Consider the following 18456-nt stretch of genomic DNA (forward strand, 5'->3'; position numbering starts at 1 on the left):
CATTTGACGGAAGCTACTTCGATGGCATGGATTGAAAATGCATCAATAATATGAAAAGATGAAACCAAACACTGAAATAAAATAAGGAATAATGAAAGGAATGAATGAGCAAATAAATCACGAAGAACATATTAAAGAAATTGATGCACTTAATAAACTACGATTATACCCTTGAAGGAATTGATATCTAATTATGCACAAGAAAGAAAGAGAAGAATCTTGGGAATGGTAACTTGACTGAGAACAAAAGAAGTAATCGATTTGAGTAGTTTGATGATTTTGATTGCTTTATGCGAAATTTGTGGTTTGAATATTTATTTTCAAACTTTGTCGATTTAGTTTGCTCGATTCTTTTGATCAGTGGGAGTACTTCTTTACATAATTGATTTGTTTGTGAATTGAGAGTCCTTCTTATTACGTTGATATGCTTGTTGAGTGGGAGGACTTAATTTATGTTTCGTTTTGATTATGATGCTTCTGCTCGATGTGATGAATAGCATTTGCATGCATGTATATGATTGATGTGTTGAGGGCCTTTTGGTCCAAGGATGTTCGATTGGCGACGAACCAAGTCGTTCGACTATTTCTAGCTATGGATCTTTGATTGGTGATAAACCAAGTCGTTTGATTATCAACGAATCATGACGATGTTCAAAGGTAATCCATGAATCGTATGATGCTCATGATGCCTTTGAGGACCCACAAGGAATGATGACGATATTTATGTGATCACAGACGTATATGCCATTCCTTGTACAGAATCATCTCAAGGCGGTTCATGTTAGTAGGTAAATCCTTGTTTGTAGCTGACAGAAAGTGATATGCCGTATGTTAAGGTGTATTTTCTGTTGTTGCTCGACATCGATATATTTACTGATTGGATCAAGGTTTAGTAGCATTATTGTTGTATTGAGATCCCATGGCCACATCTGATAATGATGACCTTATAATTAATCTAGCCCAAGTGGGAGATTGTTAGGATTTTTCCAAAATGCGACGAGTGTGGGCTTAATTAATTATCGGGTCGATCATTGATGGGGATCAAGAAATACAAAGACTGACGTGACATGCTACTATTTTATTGAGATGGACCGGACTGGCCTGGCCCATTGTGGAAGTGGGTTAGGGTTTGGGGAGTATTATAAATACTACTGATGAGGGGTCCTTGCAGTCACTATTCTCTTTTCTCTTTTCTCCACAAAAAAGGGAGCTGTGGGAGAGTCTAGGAGACGGCAGAAGATCCCCATCGCGGATTGCATTCATTATCTGACGGATTGTTACAGCTATTGGAGGCGATCTTATCTATTCTTCATTAACACACGTGGGTGCCAGGTACACTTTTGCTTTCCCTGCGTTATTTGATTCAATCGTATTCTAGAAATCTGTATGGGGACAAACAAGGGTTTAACAATTATGCCACTTAAAAATTTTTGTATGTATAGTATATGAAGATATGTATGTTAGAATGGAAGTGAAAGTTTTATTTAATTATAGAAGAAAATGATAATTAGCATTATATATACAATTGAGAATATGATTGAGATAGATGCATGATGATGGTTTATGTACTGTGCATGTGAATTGAATATTTATGCTTATGTTGTGATTCGCAACTAGGTTATGCTCCTATGTATTACTCACATATTCAAGATAGAGCTAAGAGTGATCAAGGGAAAGGTACACATATACATAATGGAAATCAAATGTTTAAGAAAGAATGTAAAATATATCTTAAGTAAGTGGACAACTCGAAATGGTAATTAATGGTGTTTTGAGAGGCATTGAGGCTAAGGCCAAGACATGACCCGACATAAAAAGCTTAGAGAGGCGTTGAGGCTTTGGCCAAGACACGGCCCAAAAGGAAAGGAAACTATTTCCAATAAGGAACTAAGATTAAGGCTAAGAATGTTAAACGAGTATCGTGTGAATGATATAAAGAAAAATATAAATAATGAAAGATCCATGTTACCCTAGTTTTGATTAAAATAAAGAGTATGTTTAATTATGAATGGTTGTTTATCTTGCTTACTGGGCTGTCAAGCTCATTCCATTATCATAAATGTTTTTATAGAGAAAGGAGCCAAAGACAAAGGAAAGAGAATCGTGATCGAGCAGGATCACTTGGATTGAAGGGAACCTTGCTGTTCTTGAAAGTTTAGCTACGGTCTATGATATGCTTATTTAAACATTTTATTATAGATGTTTAAGAATTGTACTTCTTAAGGATGACTATATTAAACTGAGTTGATGCCACAGTGTTACCACCCAATGAATTGGTGTAAGTTTTAATGGTTTTTAATTTGATGTCCCACTATGACTCTGATAATTATCTAGTTATGGATCTAAGGAATGGTTTTACCATGTTAGGTTTGGAATTTTAAACTTCATGAATGTTTAAGATCCATGCACAATATGTTTTTAATAAAACTATTTAAGCTTTGCTTGCATGACCCCCAGTTAGATCCGGTGTCATGGGCCCCACCAGATCTAGTCGTTATGGGGGTGTGACAATTTGCATATTAGTACGAGTAAGGTAATTTTATCATTGGAGAAAGTTTTACACCACCCATGGTGATTTGATTTTTTTGTTTGTTTGTAATAATGAAAATAAATTTTATGATAATAAAATTATAGATACATCATCCTCGACAAGTTGATTTAACTGAGTTATCATGGCCCTAATTGCTAACTTACTTACTATTAAAACTATATAGGCATCCTTATAGAGAATACAAACCTTAACGTACGTCATTAAAGAAAATGTAACTAACAAAAGGTTAAACAAATCTAAGTGCCAAACGGCACGAGTGCCTTGCATTAACCATGTACCCACACCTCAACTTCCCTGAATCCTTTAGCCATGACTTGCTGCAATCCCTACAATATCCCTCTGGCCTTCGGTACCAACATTTTCCCTATAGTACTAGAACTCGGAGCAGCATAGTGAAAAATAAAATCATAGAGTACTACAGGATTCCATCCATTACAACAAGTACCCTCCTCAAAAGAGCCATCACATATAAGAACTACTTGATCCCCGATCGGCAAGGCTTGATATTCAACAGGGGACATCAATAACAAGCAATTTGACGAGTAAGGCCTAATTTAGTATGATTTCTATTTCAATTTCATGGGGTGATTTCTATTTTGGAAATTTTTTGGTTTGATTTTTGCACCTTATTTCAATGAAATAAAAATCAAATGGAATAGAAATTCTAGCACAGGAGATAGTTTCAACTTTGAAATTAAAATTTATTTTACTCTTGCTCTTTAATGAGCACATGAATAATTTGATGGGCAAAGCAGTAGTTTCATGTTAAAAATAAAACATCACCCTTACTCTTCTCATGATGGTCTCCCACCATTATGCCACCACAACCATCACCACACCTTCCTAGCCCGGACCTTTTCTGCTTCCACCCCACCACCACCACCACCCTCTCCCAAAGAAATATAAATAATTTATTCTCAAAATTTGAAATACCAAATGAATTTTTTATTCTTAAAATATTTCAAACTGATGCAACCAAAAGAATTTCAATTTCTTGATAAAAAATTGAAATAAAAATCATACAAAAAATGGCCTTAGATAATGCAAGAGCAAAGAGATGCAACAAATCAAATGTCCATTTATAAATAAATTTAACAGTATCATAAGGTGGAGGTTGAGTATTCTGAAAAACAAACCTATTACGTTGTAAATAAATAGCATACAAAGTTTCATCAAAAAAATAAATAAATAGCATACATAGTAATAGTAGGGATAGATAGCAAACAGTGCAAATCAGAGGTAGAAAAAGTACAGGAACAAATCAACAAATCAGTGATTCATAAAAAGCACAATGGATAGTGCTTGGAAGAACTCCGTAGATACTCCCATCGGCTCAACTAGAAGAACAGAAGTCATGGTGATTCAGGTGCAGATTCACAGAGAGGGCATTAAGTATCAACATGAAGAAACTTTTTAAGTCTATTACGCATAACAAGCCCATCAACCATAACCCTCCACAGAAATTCTCTAAACCTAGGATGGATTCTCAAATTCTATAAGATGCACCATATACGCCTTTTATAGGAATAGAAGTTATCCCCTAACTCAAGTTTAAGAAGCAACACAACTACTTTTCAAGACAAAAAACATCTCATATTTAGACAGAGGGAATTACTATTTAAGTAGTACTTTTTGATAACTCTGTTAAACTTACAGTTTTTGCCTCTAGCTTTTGTTTATACAATATGTTAATCTAAATCCAACTTTAGTGTTATTAAGTCTTCCGTTGTGTATGTGTTGTATATGAGAGTTGTAATATTTATATGAATGTAAATGGTGATCTCTGATCAACATCCGTGAGGGCAGTACCTTATGTTCTGTCCGGATTTGGGGTCGTTACAGAATGACCAGAAACTTGACAACAAATCAGTTGTTTTAATAACAAAAGAGCAGTACAATCCTATCTCAAATTATTACCCCAAAAAAAAAAAAAATCCTATCTCAAATGAGGGAACCTTTTTTAGTTATTACATGAGGTTCTTATAGAGTAGTAGTAGCTAGGAAAGTATCTGGCCTTTACTATTTAAACCTATAATTCCTAAGGATGGGACAGAACCCTGAACGTTAGCTTGACCAACATGACATTATTACAAACAAAATTGGGTCGAAAACTTAAACCTCCTAAGAACTTTGGTAAACACAAGGATTTCCATGAGATAATGACCAATGCCTAATAGACTCATCATTGTATCCATGCTAAAATCTAATGGATAAAGAGTCTAGTTGTGCACAAACCATTACAGGGAACTGGAAGATAGACATCCAATAAGTTGGGACATAATTCAACACCGACTTTATCAAGACAGATCTATTTACGTGATACAACAAAGAGGCTTTTCACATTCCTAAATTAGATTTAACGTGAGAAATAACATTGTTTAAAATCTTGTGTTTCCCTGTTTTGAAAACCAAAGGGTTCTAGATAGGGATGTAAATGGATCGGATTTGGTTCAGATTTACTATTATCCGAATCTGAATCCGTTTACTGAATGACATATCCGTATTCGATCCGATATCCAACGGAGTTTTAAAAACTAATATCATATCCGAATTTTAGAGTTTATCGGATATCCGGATATTATCCGATCTGGTAAACTATCCAATTAATAAACGAATCTAACCAATATCGATTATGGATTTCTGATTCTGATTACTGTTTTCAACTCTAATTACCAAAATATCCTTATAAAAATGTTTATAATAAGGGTAATATCATAATTTATATTATATGTTCTTACAAAAAATATTAAATGAATAGCATTTTACAATAGAATAGTAAATTATTTGAATATTATTTGATAAGAAATCAAACTATCCGAATCTGAATCCAATTATATTTCAAATGGATTCAAATATTTTTCAAAAATCAAAATTTTGAATTTGAAAACCCTAAAATGAATTCGAACATAGACCAGACACTGATTTTTAGCTAATCATTTACATCCCTAGTTCTAAGTAAAAGGCTCCATCCCGCATCTCAAGAACACCAAAGATATTAAAAATCCTGTTTCAAATGGCCTCAATTGTATCCTTACTAAATAATGAATTTCATGATTAACTGTCACCCTTTGTTCAAAATATTTTTTTAAGTCATTCTGAGGGCCAATCCCGTATTTTTGTTTTATTTTTTTTTGTTGCAAAGGGCAAATCCCATATTGATCACGAGTTAAATAAACAAAAACTCACACCTTTATTATTTTAATAAAAAACATTAAAAAAAAAATCACCCACTCCCAATTCCTAGAGCCAGCCGGCCTAACCCCCTCTCTCTCTCTCTTCGCTTCTGCAGTCCCTCTGACTCACCCACTATTAATCTCTCTCCCTCTTACCTCAATCATGATGACATGACCTCTCCCTCTCTCTCTCTACTCCATCTCCCACGTCTCTCTCGGTCTCTCCCCCACCTATACGCCACTTGCCCCTCTCCTTCTCTCTCTTCTCTCCTCCGGGCTCTGGCCACAACCATGTAGCTTTTTTTTTTTTTTGGGTAGAAAAAAGCAGTAGCTATCGGTCTAATCTGTTTTGGTCTCTTTTAATGGTTATCTCATCGTTCTAGCATTAGTCATCATTTTTCATATATAAAAAGAAAAATATAAATATAAAATTTTATCGGATTTACTTTTGGTTTTATTAGTTTTTTTTTTTTTTTTTTTTGCATGAGAAAATAAAATATATTAAAAACTACTTAGAAATAATGTACATAGATTGTGTAGATTGTGCAAATTTAGCTAGGTTACTAGTTATTGCTATACAAAAAGGATCCCCCTTAGAAGTATAGTAAATATCAGGTCCTATATTGTTTATGTACAAAAAGTCTTTTAATAGAGACCAAGGCTAAGGATTAGATGTTGGAGATGGAAGAAGATCAACGATCCAACGATTTGAGCACCACACTTCTTTAATCTTCAACTTTAAATTCCTTGATAGGTCAGGTCCTGTTCTAATACTGATCACATCATGATCTATACCACTGGAACTCTTAATAAAGCCTGCAATAGGCAAAAGGAATCTACCATCTAGCAAAAAGATAACAGACCATCCCGCAGAGGTTACTCCTGGTTGCTGGTATCCTGCATAGATTAAAATAGGATAATTGAATTGCGGAAGACAAGAAAAGCTAGATAATACTACCTCATCTTCATTACCCATGCTTACATAGTGGGATGTAATAGGGGGTGGGGATATTTCCAAATCGGTCATCCATGTTTTAGTCTGTTTTAAAACCCAAATGGGATCAGGCTTTTCTAGACTAATTACCACTTTGTTTCTAGCAGCCCAAATAAAGTTATATATGTAGGTTGCGAGTAAACAGGGTCTCAATAACATAAATTTTCCAACGATGAATGCGACAAGCATTTAGTTCTTAGCCCCAACGGCCCAGCAGCTCAGATGTGTTTAGTCCAGTCACATGAAAGGAATAAGTGCCAGTAGGATTCGACACAACTTCCACATAAAAGCCCAAGTAGTATCGATCTGAAGTCATTTGGAAATGAGCGCCTTAATTGGAAGACCTGCATTTAACAGTTGCCAGAAAAAGACTTTAAACTTGGGGTGAATCTTCAATTTCCAAAAAAATTTCCACCAAGAGATTCGAAAAGTGTTATTATTGGAATCAAAAGAAATTAAAGATTTAGCTACTAATTTAGTACTAAATTTTCCATTCTTGGCCAAAGTACACCACCAGCTATCATTTGTCAAGGACAAATTGATCCTGTAAATATTAGAAGATAGAAGTAAAGGAATTGATTCATCAATCAAAGCTAAATTCCACCCTGAATCAACAACAAAATCATCAACCTTTTCATCCCTCTTAGATAGATCACGTAAAGAAGGAAGAAGACAACCTCGAAATGAGGGAATCCACAGGTCAGTCCAAAAGAAGATTGATTTACCATTGCCAATTTCCTAATTACAATCTCTTGCAAACCTAGAATGATGTGGTTTATGCTATTCCAAGTCCAAGAGCCCCTTTTTTCCTGACTTCAGGATCAAAGAAGGAAGTTTTTGGAATTACTTAACTTTAAGGGTGCGAGCCCAAAGAGAAGATGACTTCGACATGAGTCTCCACCCTAATTTCATTAACAAAGCCTTATTATGGACCTCAGCCTTTCGAATACCCAAACCTCTATTTCATTTAGGGACACACATCCTATCCCAAGAAATGAGAGTAGATTTTTTCTTATTGCCTAAGTTCCCCAACCAAAAATTGAGACATAGAGAATCAATGTTACGACAGATTTTAGGAAACTGAAAGCAGTTCATCAAATATGCAGGGGTAGAAGCAAGAACAGATTCGATTAAAACCCTACGACTTGCATAAGACAAAAAATTGGATTTCCAAAGAAAAAATTTATTTTTCATTTTCCCAATCACTTTCTCCATTCTTTGACTTTAGATCTGCCATGAAACATGTTAGTTCCCAAATAAACAACATCTTTAGCCATTCCTTTAATTCCAATGAGGGAACAAAGAGCCGATCTTTCCACCAGTGGTACATTTCTACTGAAATGAATACCACTCTTAGAAAGATTAATTTCTTGGCCTGACAAATCCGAAAAAGATCCAAAATGGCCTTAATAGATAATAAATCATCACGAGAGGCCCGATAGAAAATAAAAAGGTCATCCGCAAACAAAAGATGGGAGATTTTAGGCGCTGTTCTAACCACTTTAATACCCCGAAACATAATCAAATCCCTATATAAGTCAAAAAGATTCTAGACAAAACTTCCATGGCCACAATGAATAAATAAGAACTAAGAGGACAACCTTGTCGAATGCCCCTCGAGGCCTTAAAGAAATCAAAAGGACTATCATCTAATTTAATAGAAAAGGAGGTTGTGAAAATTAAAGAAAGGATCAAATTGCACCATTTATCACCAAACCCTAGAAATTGAAACAAAGAGGTAATAAGACTCCACTCAATTCTATCATAAGCCTTTGACATATCTATCTTAATAGCAACATAACCTGTCTTACCTCTGCTGTGTTCAAGAAAATGGAAGATTTCCTATGCAATCATAATATTATCAATAATTTATCTCCTCGGGATAATAGCTGACTGAAAAGGGGAGATAAAAGTGTTTAAAAAATCTCTTAGTCTGTTGGCAATTAGTTTAGGTAAAATTTTGTAAACCACATTGCACAAACTGATAGGTCTGAAATCCCTAACCCGAACTGCCGAATCCTTCTTTGGGATAAGACAAATTAGGGTATGATTCACCCCTTGAGGGATAAGGGTATCAACAAAGAATTTAGAGGAGAAAGAGAGTAAGTTAGGGCTTACCAAATTCCAGAATTTTTGAAAGAAACATGCTTGGAAGCCATCAGTACCTAGAGCTTTAAGGGAACCAAATGAAAACACAACTTTCTTGATCTCTTCCAAAGAAGGGGGAGAGCAAATAAAATATGCATCCGCTGAAGAAAGAACTTGAGGAAAAAAACATTCCACAAACCCTGCATCTAAGGGGTTCGAAGTTGCAAAAACTTCCTTCAAATGGGAAGCAAAAATGTGAGCCATATCCGTTGGATTATCAATCCTGTGACTCTCCTCATCCCAAATAAAATCAATCCTTCTTTTCCTCAAATTAGACTTCACCACTGAATGGTAGAATTTAATGTTGCGATCTCCATCTCGGATATATAAATGTCTCGATATCTGTAACCAAAAAGCCTCTTCCGCATCAAAAATCCATTTCAACTGGCCGTGAATTTTATCCATCATGAATTGATCCGAAACAGACTTATTCGAGCAACTAAGGTAATTGTCAAACATATGATTCTTAAGGAAATTAATATGCCCAAACACCACTCTATTTCAAGATTTCAACAAATTTGAGAAGGATGCAAGTTTCTTAACAATTGGATCTCCAGACAAATAATTCCAAGAGGACAAACAAAAAGAAGAAAATTCAGGGTGATAGATCCAAGATTCCTGAAAATGAAAAACTTTTTTGTAACTGGGACGAGATCCAGAAGTGGAAAGAAACAAAGGATTGTGATCAGAACCTACTGGAGATAATTTAGAAACAAAAGCTAGAGGAAAACAAGAGAACCATTGAGGAGAAGCTAATACCCTACCAAGACATTCTTTGATGAGTCTAGGTGGTTTTTGCTTATTTGTCTAAGTGAAGCGAGAACCTCGAAAAGCCACATCCTCAAGAGAGAAAGAATGAATAATGTCCTTAAGTTTTTGAGTGACACGAGGAAGGTTGAAAAGGAGACCCCCCTAATTTCTCAGGAGCAAGAACTTCATTAAAATCCCCAATGATACAAAACATACAGTCCAGGGAGGATACAAAATCAAATAATTCCATCCAACACTGACATCTGACAGCTTGATGTGGTGGTGCATATAAGCAAATTAACCAAAAAATGTTACCACCGCATTCCTCAATTTTAATCCCAATAAAATTGCTAGAAAGGAAGGAATCCAAAACATTTAAACTTGGTTTAGAAAGAGTTCAAAGCCCACCCTGTCCTCCTCTAGAACCACTACTATTAATATAACAAACAGATTTGTAATCAGTTATATGAGGTTTAAGCTATAAGCAAGCATGATCCACACACTTAGTTTCACAAAGGAAAATTATATCAGGCGCAAATTTATTTAAATGAAAAGATAAATATTTTTTAGTAAAGCTATTGTTAAAAGCTCTAGTATTCCAGGAGAGGATAAGCATTATGTCAACAAGGATAAAGAGAATATATAAGGAAAGGACACCTACAGAATTTATAACCTCTCCAAGGATGAAAAGTCCGATGCAAAGCATGGTTGTTAAGGTCTAGAATACAGATAGATAAACTAAGCAGAATAATAAAAAAAACACAAAGAAAAAGTTGAAAAACTGCTGGTACTGAGTTAAAGAGAACACCGGGTTATGTGTGTGTATCTCCACCGATGTGCCAGGTACAGATCCAAGAGAGATGCCGTCATCAGAGGGTAAACCCGAACCACCATTATGGAAATCACCATCAAGCTCATTAACAAAATCCTTAATCAAAGAAATAAAGGAAGAAGGATCATTCTAGGCAGTAAGAGAAAGTTCCAACAAAGCTTTGAAAGCTGAGACTTCAGACTCAAGAGAATTGGGAAAAGAAGGAGACAATATTTTTCTTTTTTTAGGAATAGAACAGCAGAGAGGATTCCCCACCAAGACCTCCTGAACAAGCCTCCTTCTATTTGGTTCAGGGATGACAGGATCAAAAGCATTTCCAACGGATGGATCAAAATCTAAATGATTCAAGTCAATAGTTGGCACAACAGAACTGGGTCCCAAGTTAGAAGTAGTTTCTCCATCATCAAGAAAAACATCCTCAATAATATTAAAGAAATCCACATTCGACTGAAAGTCAGAGAGAATCGATGATAAAAACACATCATCACTAGGAGAAGAGGTAGACAAGATAGACCTTGAGATAGAGTTGCCAGTAGCTGGTTCCAAAAGAATATCAGGAGACTTCCCAAAAGAAAAATCCTCAACATCCAAAGCCACATCCTCACCACCCGAATCACCAAGAGTAAAAATACTAGACTCAATCTCAATAGAAGAGGCCACTGGCAAGTTGTAGCCAGGCAGCTCAACAGCACCACTCAACTGCCCTAAACAGTTTGGTCCACTGTTATAAGCCAAAAGGAGATCAGGTTCAGAAATCGGGGAATCACCTTGGTTAACCTCATCCCTAGCCAAGGAGTTCGAAGCCATCACACCCGTGAAATTTACACGAAGTGGTAGAGTTAAAGCTTGCTCAAAGAAACTAACCGAAGGGGTCTTACTAGACGACAAGGCTCTGAAGATGTGAGGCAACTGTTCTCCTCATGATAGAGATGTCCACATATACCACAAATTTTAAAAGCCTCATATTTGAGAAACACAGACAAAGAATCCCCTCTATTGTTACATATTTTGGAATGAATGCAATTTGGTCTCCTCCACTTGAATAAGATTTTCACTCGAGCAACATTAGATGGTAACCCCAACTTAGCCGTATTAAGGAACAAGTCTTGAACTTTACCAACACAGGAGACAGCTTATTTTATAGTATCAAAAGAATAGGCTTCCAAAGGGATGGGACTGAATAGAACCCATAGAGGCACAATATCACGTTCAAAAGCAAATAACTCGTCATCTAATGGATGAAAAACAAGATTAATCATAACCTTTCTGCACCACCAGGGGCAAAGTGTAAGATTAAATTCGTACATGATCGCAAATAGACTGATTAAGAACACAACCATTATGTGACAGAATCGTTCTAGGGAGCATACCTTCTTTGGGATCCATGGAGACGATGAAGAATGCAGCGGAATAAGCTTTAATCTCCCTTGAAGCAAGGATCTTCTCCTCTAAACTCCCCTTTAGCACTGGCTCAATGGTAGAACCTTCAAGTCACCGTTTCTCCAGAGTGGTGTTACAATATTGTGAATGATCAGGGTTTAGAGGAGGGACCTAGCTTCCTTTTTATACAGATTCCCATTAGATCTTCTCATTACAGATCTAACGGTGATCTGTGAGTCTACACTAGTCAGTCCATATTAGATTCCCAAGATATTGCATATCTTCCTTATTAGACCAACCTTTTCTAAATGGTAATTGCCACAATTAATTGAGCCCACACAATAGGAAAGAATATAAAATAAAATATTCTAACATTATCCCACTTGGGCTATATTAATTGTAACCAAAGTTAGAAAGCCAAAAAATTTTGTTTTTGTTCAAAACAGTTCAAAATCATTTTTGAAAATTTGTGCGTGCCTTTATGTTGGTCTAGAGATAATTCTAAAGGATCAATCCCCTCACATAGAGTCTCAAACACCGGATCATGGTGGTAACTACATCTTTTAAGCGACACAGGACCATTCATAGTCACGAATGCCCTTAACTCTACTGAAATGGATGCAATATGGTAGTGTAACAACTGAATGACACTTTATAGATAATCTTTATGTGTCATCTTTTTGTCAGTCCGATTCTCTTTCCGTAAGTGACGCAAGGACACATTACAGAAAAACTTTATGGTTTCAACAAACCTGTATGTCTTACATGTAGTAACTCGAGTTTTACTTTATGTGATATAAGACATACCTTAAGGCAAAAAATAAATGCCCCAGCCTTTGCTTAAGGTTATCACATACCTAAAGACTTTATAACAGATACATATACAATATGTCATAATAAACTACACTTTATTAAATAAAAAATTCATGCCATAGATAGTTGATATATGAATTCCAAAATTTTTATCAAAAGATAAAGCACAGATGCTAACTTCATTACACAATAGAGCAAAAATAAAATGACTCCCACTAAATGACCGCATCTAATGATGCTTCTAAGCCCATGCTAGCAATATGTCTCTCAAACCATTAGGGTGAAGGGCTTTAGTTAGGGGATCAGCAACCATGTCATCTGTGCCAATGTGCTCCACTGTGATGTCACCTTCTTTGACCATTTCCTTGATGGTCAAATATTTGATCTCCATGTGTTTAGATCCTATGATACCTTTATTGTTGTTGATAACCAACATTGCAGAATTGTTATCACAGTATAACTGGATAGGTCTATCCACAAAATCAAACACTGTCAACTCTCTTATGAGATTCCTTAGCCAAACTGCCTGAGTAGGTGTCCCATAGCATGCTACAAACTCTGTTTGCATAGTTGAAGAAGTAATCACTCCCTGCTTCGTGCTTTTCCACAACATTGCCCCTCCTGCCATTAAGAAAATATAACCTAATGTGGATTTCCTGTCATCCTAACAGCCAGCAAAGTCAGAATCTGAAAACCCTATTAGCTGCAGGTCTTGAACACGTCTGTAGATCAACATATAATCCCTTGTCCTCTTCAAGTACCTCAAAACCTTCTTGGCAGCAACCCAGTGATCGTGACCAGGGTTGGACTGATATCTGCCTAGAAGTTTTGTTGCAAAAGCAATATCTGGTCTAGTACAAACTTGAGCATACATGATGCTTCCAAGCGCATTAGCATAGGGTACCAACTTCATTTGTTCTCTCTCAGCATCATTTTTAAGGCACTGTGATAAGCTCAGCTTGTCTCCCTTGAGAATTGGAACATTCTCAGGTTTACAATCCTGCATACTGAACCTCTTCAAGACATGATCAATGTAACCCCTCTGGGAAAAACCTAACAGGTGGCGTGAACGATCTCTGTGGATCTCAATGCCAAGAACAAAAGATGCCTTATCAAGGTCCTTCATGTCAAACTCCTTAGACAACAACTGCTTTGTCTCATGTAACAATCCAACGTCACTACTTGCAAGCAAAATGTCATCCACATAAAGTACCAGGAAGATAAATTTCCTCCCACTCACCTTATAGTGTATACACTGATCCATGCGGTTCTCAACAAACCCGAATGAAGTCACAACACTATCAAACTTTATGTACCACTGTCTGGAGGCTTGCTTGAGGCCATAGATAGACTTCTTAAGTCTACACACTAGATGGTCTGAACCATCCATAAAAAAACCTTCAGGTTGAACCATATAGATCTCTTCATCAAGGTTTCCATTCAGAAAGGCAGTCTTCACGTCCATCTGGTGTAACTCCATGTTGAAATGAGCTACTAATGCTATAATTACCCTGAAAGAGTCCTTCGAAGAAACTAGTGAGAAAGTCTCATTATAGTCAACTCTCTCTTTCTGAGTAAATCCCTTGGCTACTAGTCTGGCTTTAAACCTCTCAATCTTACATTCGGAATCCTTTTTGGTTTTGTACACCCATTTACATCTAATAGGCTTGAAACCTTCAGGTAACTCAACAAGCTCCCAAACACCATTATGTCTCATCGATTGCATCTCATCTTTCATTGCTTCCAACCATAAATCTGACTAAGGGCCAGAATCAGCTTCCGAATAAGTAACTAGATCTGCTATAGGACCAATGTCATAGTCATGCTCTCCCAGATAGACCACATAGTCGGGTGATATGGATGACCTCCTCTCCCTAATGGATCTCCTAAGTGGAGCCTCCACAACCACATCCTGAACCTGAGGAGCTTTAGCAGGAACAAGATCAATAATAGGTTCTTGAACCTCAATAGGTACAACCTCTGGTGCAACAGGTTTTGCATCTGTCTGAATCCTAGTTAGCAAATTCGGATTCGGGAATTATTCGGGAGAAGAATTATTCGGAATAATGCGTTCGGTAATTTTAAAGATTCGGTCACAATGGTGGTCAAAAAAATGAACTAAATAAAATTCGGATTCGGATTCGAGAATTATTCGTTTACAAAAACCAAATTCGGGCAAAAAATTCGGACATTATTTTTATTATTTGTATTAAGTATTAACTGTTTTAAATCAATTAACATATGTGCATAAAATGTAAGTGATGTAAAAATTAAAATACAATTTGGACAGAATATTAATCATTTAAATGAATTTGACAAAAGTCTATCAGTTCCATAGATCCCCACTAATTAATTCATAGCCAAGTTCAACCTGAGCGTGGTCCAAAGTTGAAATCCTGTTTTGATCGAACATGCCATCATATAATCCAACAATAAACATCAATAAAAACCAAAAGGTAACATAATAATGTTTCTATAATTTAAATAAGTCAAACAAAACTATCAAGGGGCTGAGTCTCGCTTTCAGTAAAAGTGCCAACTGCTCCAAATAACAAGTCTTCAACAAAGTTATCATCCACATCATCCAATAATCTCTCTAGCTCTCTATCAATGTCCTCAACACTCTCATCATCATGGTAAACACTTATGTTGTCAAGATTAATAGGCAACATATTTTTTTGTTCAAGTGCAGCCTTCTTTTCCATCATCAATGAATTCATCCTGACATAAACTAAATCAGCTAACATCTCTGCTGACAATCTGTTCCTCTTTTTTGTTTGTGCAACATCCCAAGCACTCCAATTTCTCTCACAGGCTGAAGAACTACATGGTTGGCTTAAAACTCGAATAACATACTTTTGTAAGATAGGAATAGTATCACCTTGAAGAGACCACCAAACTCCTGTCATTGGGAAAAAAAAAATAAAAGAAATATAAATATGTAATTCTAAATTATAAATAATTTTTACATAAAAAAGAATAGAATAAAAATTTTAAATTGAAAGTTCTTAAAAAACTTACGAGGATGACATTTTTTCATCATTATCATGGCCCTTGAAGAAAAAATCATTGAACCCTTCATTTGGTATGATGCCAACTGTTCATAAAAATCTCCCCTCTCAGCTTGTGGAACCAATGTATCACCAATGAGCTCTATTGCTTCTTTGAATTTAAGATTCTTTTTAAATCTTGGACCACAATAATAAGCAGGGTTAAGAACGACAGCTGCAGAGTGAATTTGACTCAAAATGTTTCCATCCCTTCTTTTATCAAAGATTTCCAAAATCTGCTCATACTGATTATCTGTCTCCTTAAGTTGTTCTAGTACCCTTCTTGCTCTTTTCATTGCCTCATATAAGTACCCCAAGGTAAGCCCATCACCATCAACCAAACAAAGAACTCGAACAATCGATTTCATAAACATCATAATCTCTTTTGACTCAATCCAAATTGATTCTCTTTGAATAGTATTCAATACCCTATTTGCTTCAAAAGATCTAGAATTTCTTAGACCCCTCTACTCCGCTGATGCAACTAGGAGTTTAAGCTTTTCTTCCACTTCAATAATGGACTGAAGCATTAAGAAGTTGGAAGCAAATCTGATTTTACAAGGATATTTCAGATCTTTGTGTGTGAGTTGTCTCATCAACTGCAAGACAATGACAGATCTATACATATAATCAATTAAGCCTTTTGCTTCATCAAAAATTTCCTGAACCCATATCACAGTCTCATAAATATCCTTCAACATTAAATTAATTTCATGAGCTGCACATCGAGTCTTAAACAACCAATGGTATCTTCCTAGAAGCATATCAAATGCATTTCCATAATTGGAAGCATTGTCTGACACTATCTAAACAACATTTTCTGGACCAATACTTTCAAGCACACCTTCCAGAATATCAAAGATAGATGGACCAGTCACTCTAGCATGAGAACATTCCTCTGATTTCAAGAAAAGAGCATCACCCGATGAACAAGCAGTGACATTAATAAAAGACCGCCTCTTTAAGTCAGTCCATGAGTCAGACATAATGGTACAATCCGTTTCCTTCCAAGACAACTTTACTTCTCCAGCATATTTTTCAAGACCCTTTCTTGCTTCAGGGATAATTCTACCACGAAGGGTAGAATAACTTGGAATAGGAACACTAGGGCCATAACGGGCAGTACACTTTAATAAATTGATGAAAGACTCCGATTGAACAACATTGAAAGGAATGTTGTTTTTAATAAAGAATTCACGGAGGCTGTTTTCCCAAGTTGGCTTATCTATACTAGGTATGGCTTCTTCCATTGTGGATTGCCTCTGACCACGTGAAGTCATAGAAAAAGAACTGGAACAAGTTCCACTTTCACCCTTACGTCTTTTATTACTTGTTTCAGAATTAACAAGAAGAATGCCTTGTGCTTGAACATCATCAGTTACTTTTTCATAAGGGGCAACATCATGACCACTAACCCGAGCCAAATGATACTTAAGCCTAGTGACCCCTTCGTAAAATTGTTTTTCACAAAATTTACATTTGAAGTAACCATTATCCAATTGTTCAGCATGTTGCCAAAACTTGTCTTTCAATTTTCCCATTTTTCCTATTTGATGCAAAACATAAAATCAAATTCTATAAGAACCATAGAACAAAAATTGTAGCAAAAAAATGGGTTTGAACTTTGAACCCATTAAGAAACAACAATAATCAGTATATTCAATAGTAAACATAAAGAGGGCAAAACCTCTATTTGGCTGGAATAATGTAAAACTACAACTAGCCTAGAAAAAGATGGTCATGGTTTGGAGTTGGACTCAAAAGTCAAAACTGATGAGAGGTTTGAAATGCAAGGCCATTAATTTTGCAGTCATGGAATGCAGCAAGTATAGCCGTATGGGTTATACAATGGGAATTGGGGATCATCATGATTATAGGGCCAATCTCTCTCTCTCTCTCTTTCTCTCTTTCTCTCTCTCTGATTGTAGGGCCTCTCAAAAAGAATTTGGTGGGTACACACTACACTGAATCACTGAGAACATCAAGAAAGCTAAAAGAAGTGGGTAACAACAGTGGCTCTCTCTCTCTCAGTAACTAGCTAAAACAAAGCTAATTAATCGATCTTCTTCTCTATTTTTTTTTTTTTTTACAGCATGAGACTATGAGCTTCTGTTTATTTTAAAAACTAAGATTCTGGTTTAGGAAACAAATGGATTTTTCAAGTATGTTTATGAGAAGATTAAACCATCTGAATCCAAAAACAAAAAGTGTCTGACAGAAACAAGGTAAAATTTCCCTAAACAACAAGATCAATTTCTCACTTACATAGCTAAGACCTGCTTTATTCTTCTCAACAACCGCAGAGGATATGGGAGTGGATGGCGTACCATGTGAAACTGTTGGGAGAGAAATCCCATTGTGTAATTTATGATGCCGAAGGGGTTCATCACTTCATCCTGGGGTTTTAGAGGTTTTGAAACCGTGGATGGAGAAAGGGTATGTGACATTGCAGGATATCAGAGAGCAGGAAAGGTTTGATGGGTACTATCACAATCAGTTTCGGTAGAATTGAATTAAAAAGGGGAAGAGCTTTTTAAGCTTCCAATTTCATCAATAATTATAGAAAAGTTGATTTGGGTTTGACCGCCACACTCTATTTCTCTGAAGCTCAGCCTTTCGAGATTAATGTGTGTGAGAGAAAAGAGTAAGTTACACTGTTACAGTGGGATAGAAAAACAATAAATTTATAGATAAGAGGGAGAAGGCAAATACCTTAGATCCAAATCCGATGAGAAGGTAAAGCTCTCCGCTAGGCGCTGAAGAAG

The 18456-nt window shown here is 36.1% G+C and overlaps 1 protein-coding gene across 1 annotated transcript; it reads right to left on the reverse strand.

The window, feature by feature from the left end:
• Nucleotides 1-16158: 16158 nt before the first annotated feature.
• Nucleotides 16159-17232, reverse strand: LOC122643581. The gene is made up of 2 exons (XM_043837196.1): nucleotides 16536-17232; nucleotides 16159-16445 (listed from the first exon to the last, which is right to left on the reverse strand). The coding sequence occupies exons 1-2, from the start codon at nucleotides 17230-17232 to the stop codon at nucleotides 16159-16161; spliced, it is 984 nt and encodes a 327-aa protein (XP_043693131.1).
• Between the last annotated feature and the right edge of the window lie 1224 nt (nucleotides 17233-18456).

Source organism: Telopea speciosissima, chromosome 10 (genome assembly GCF_018873765.1).
Source record: "Telopea speciosissima isolate NSW1024214 ecotype Mountain lineage chromosome 10, Tspe_v1, whole genome shotgun sequence".
In the NCBI taxonomy this organism is placed as follows: Eukaryota; Viridiplantae; Streptophyta; class Magnoliopsida; order Proteales; family Proteaceae; genus Telopea; species Telopea speciosissima.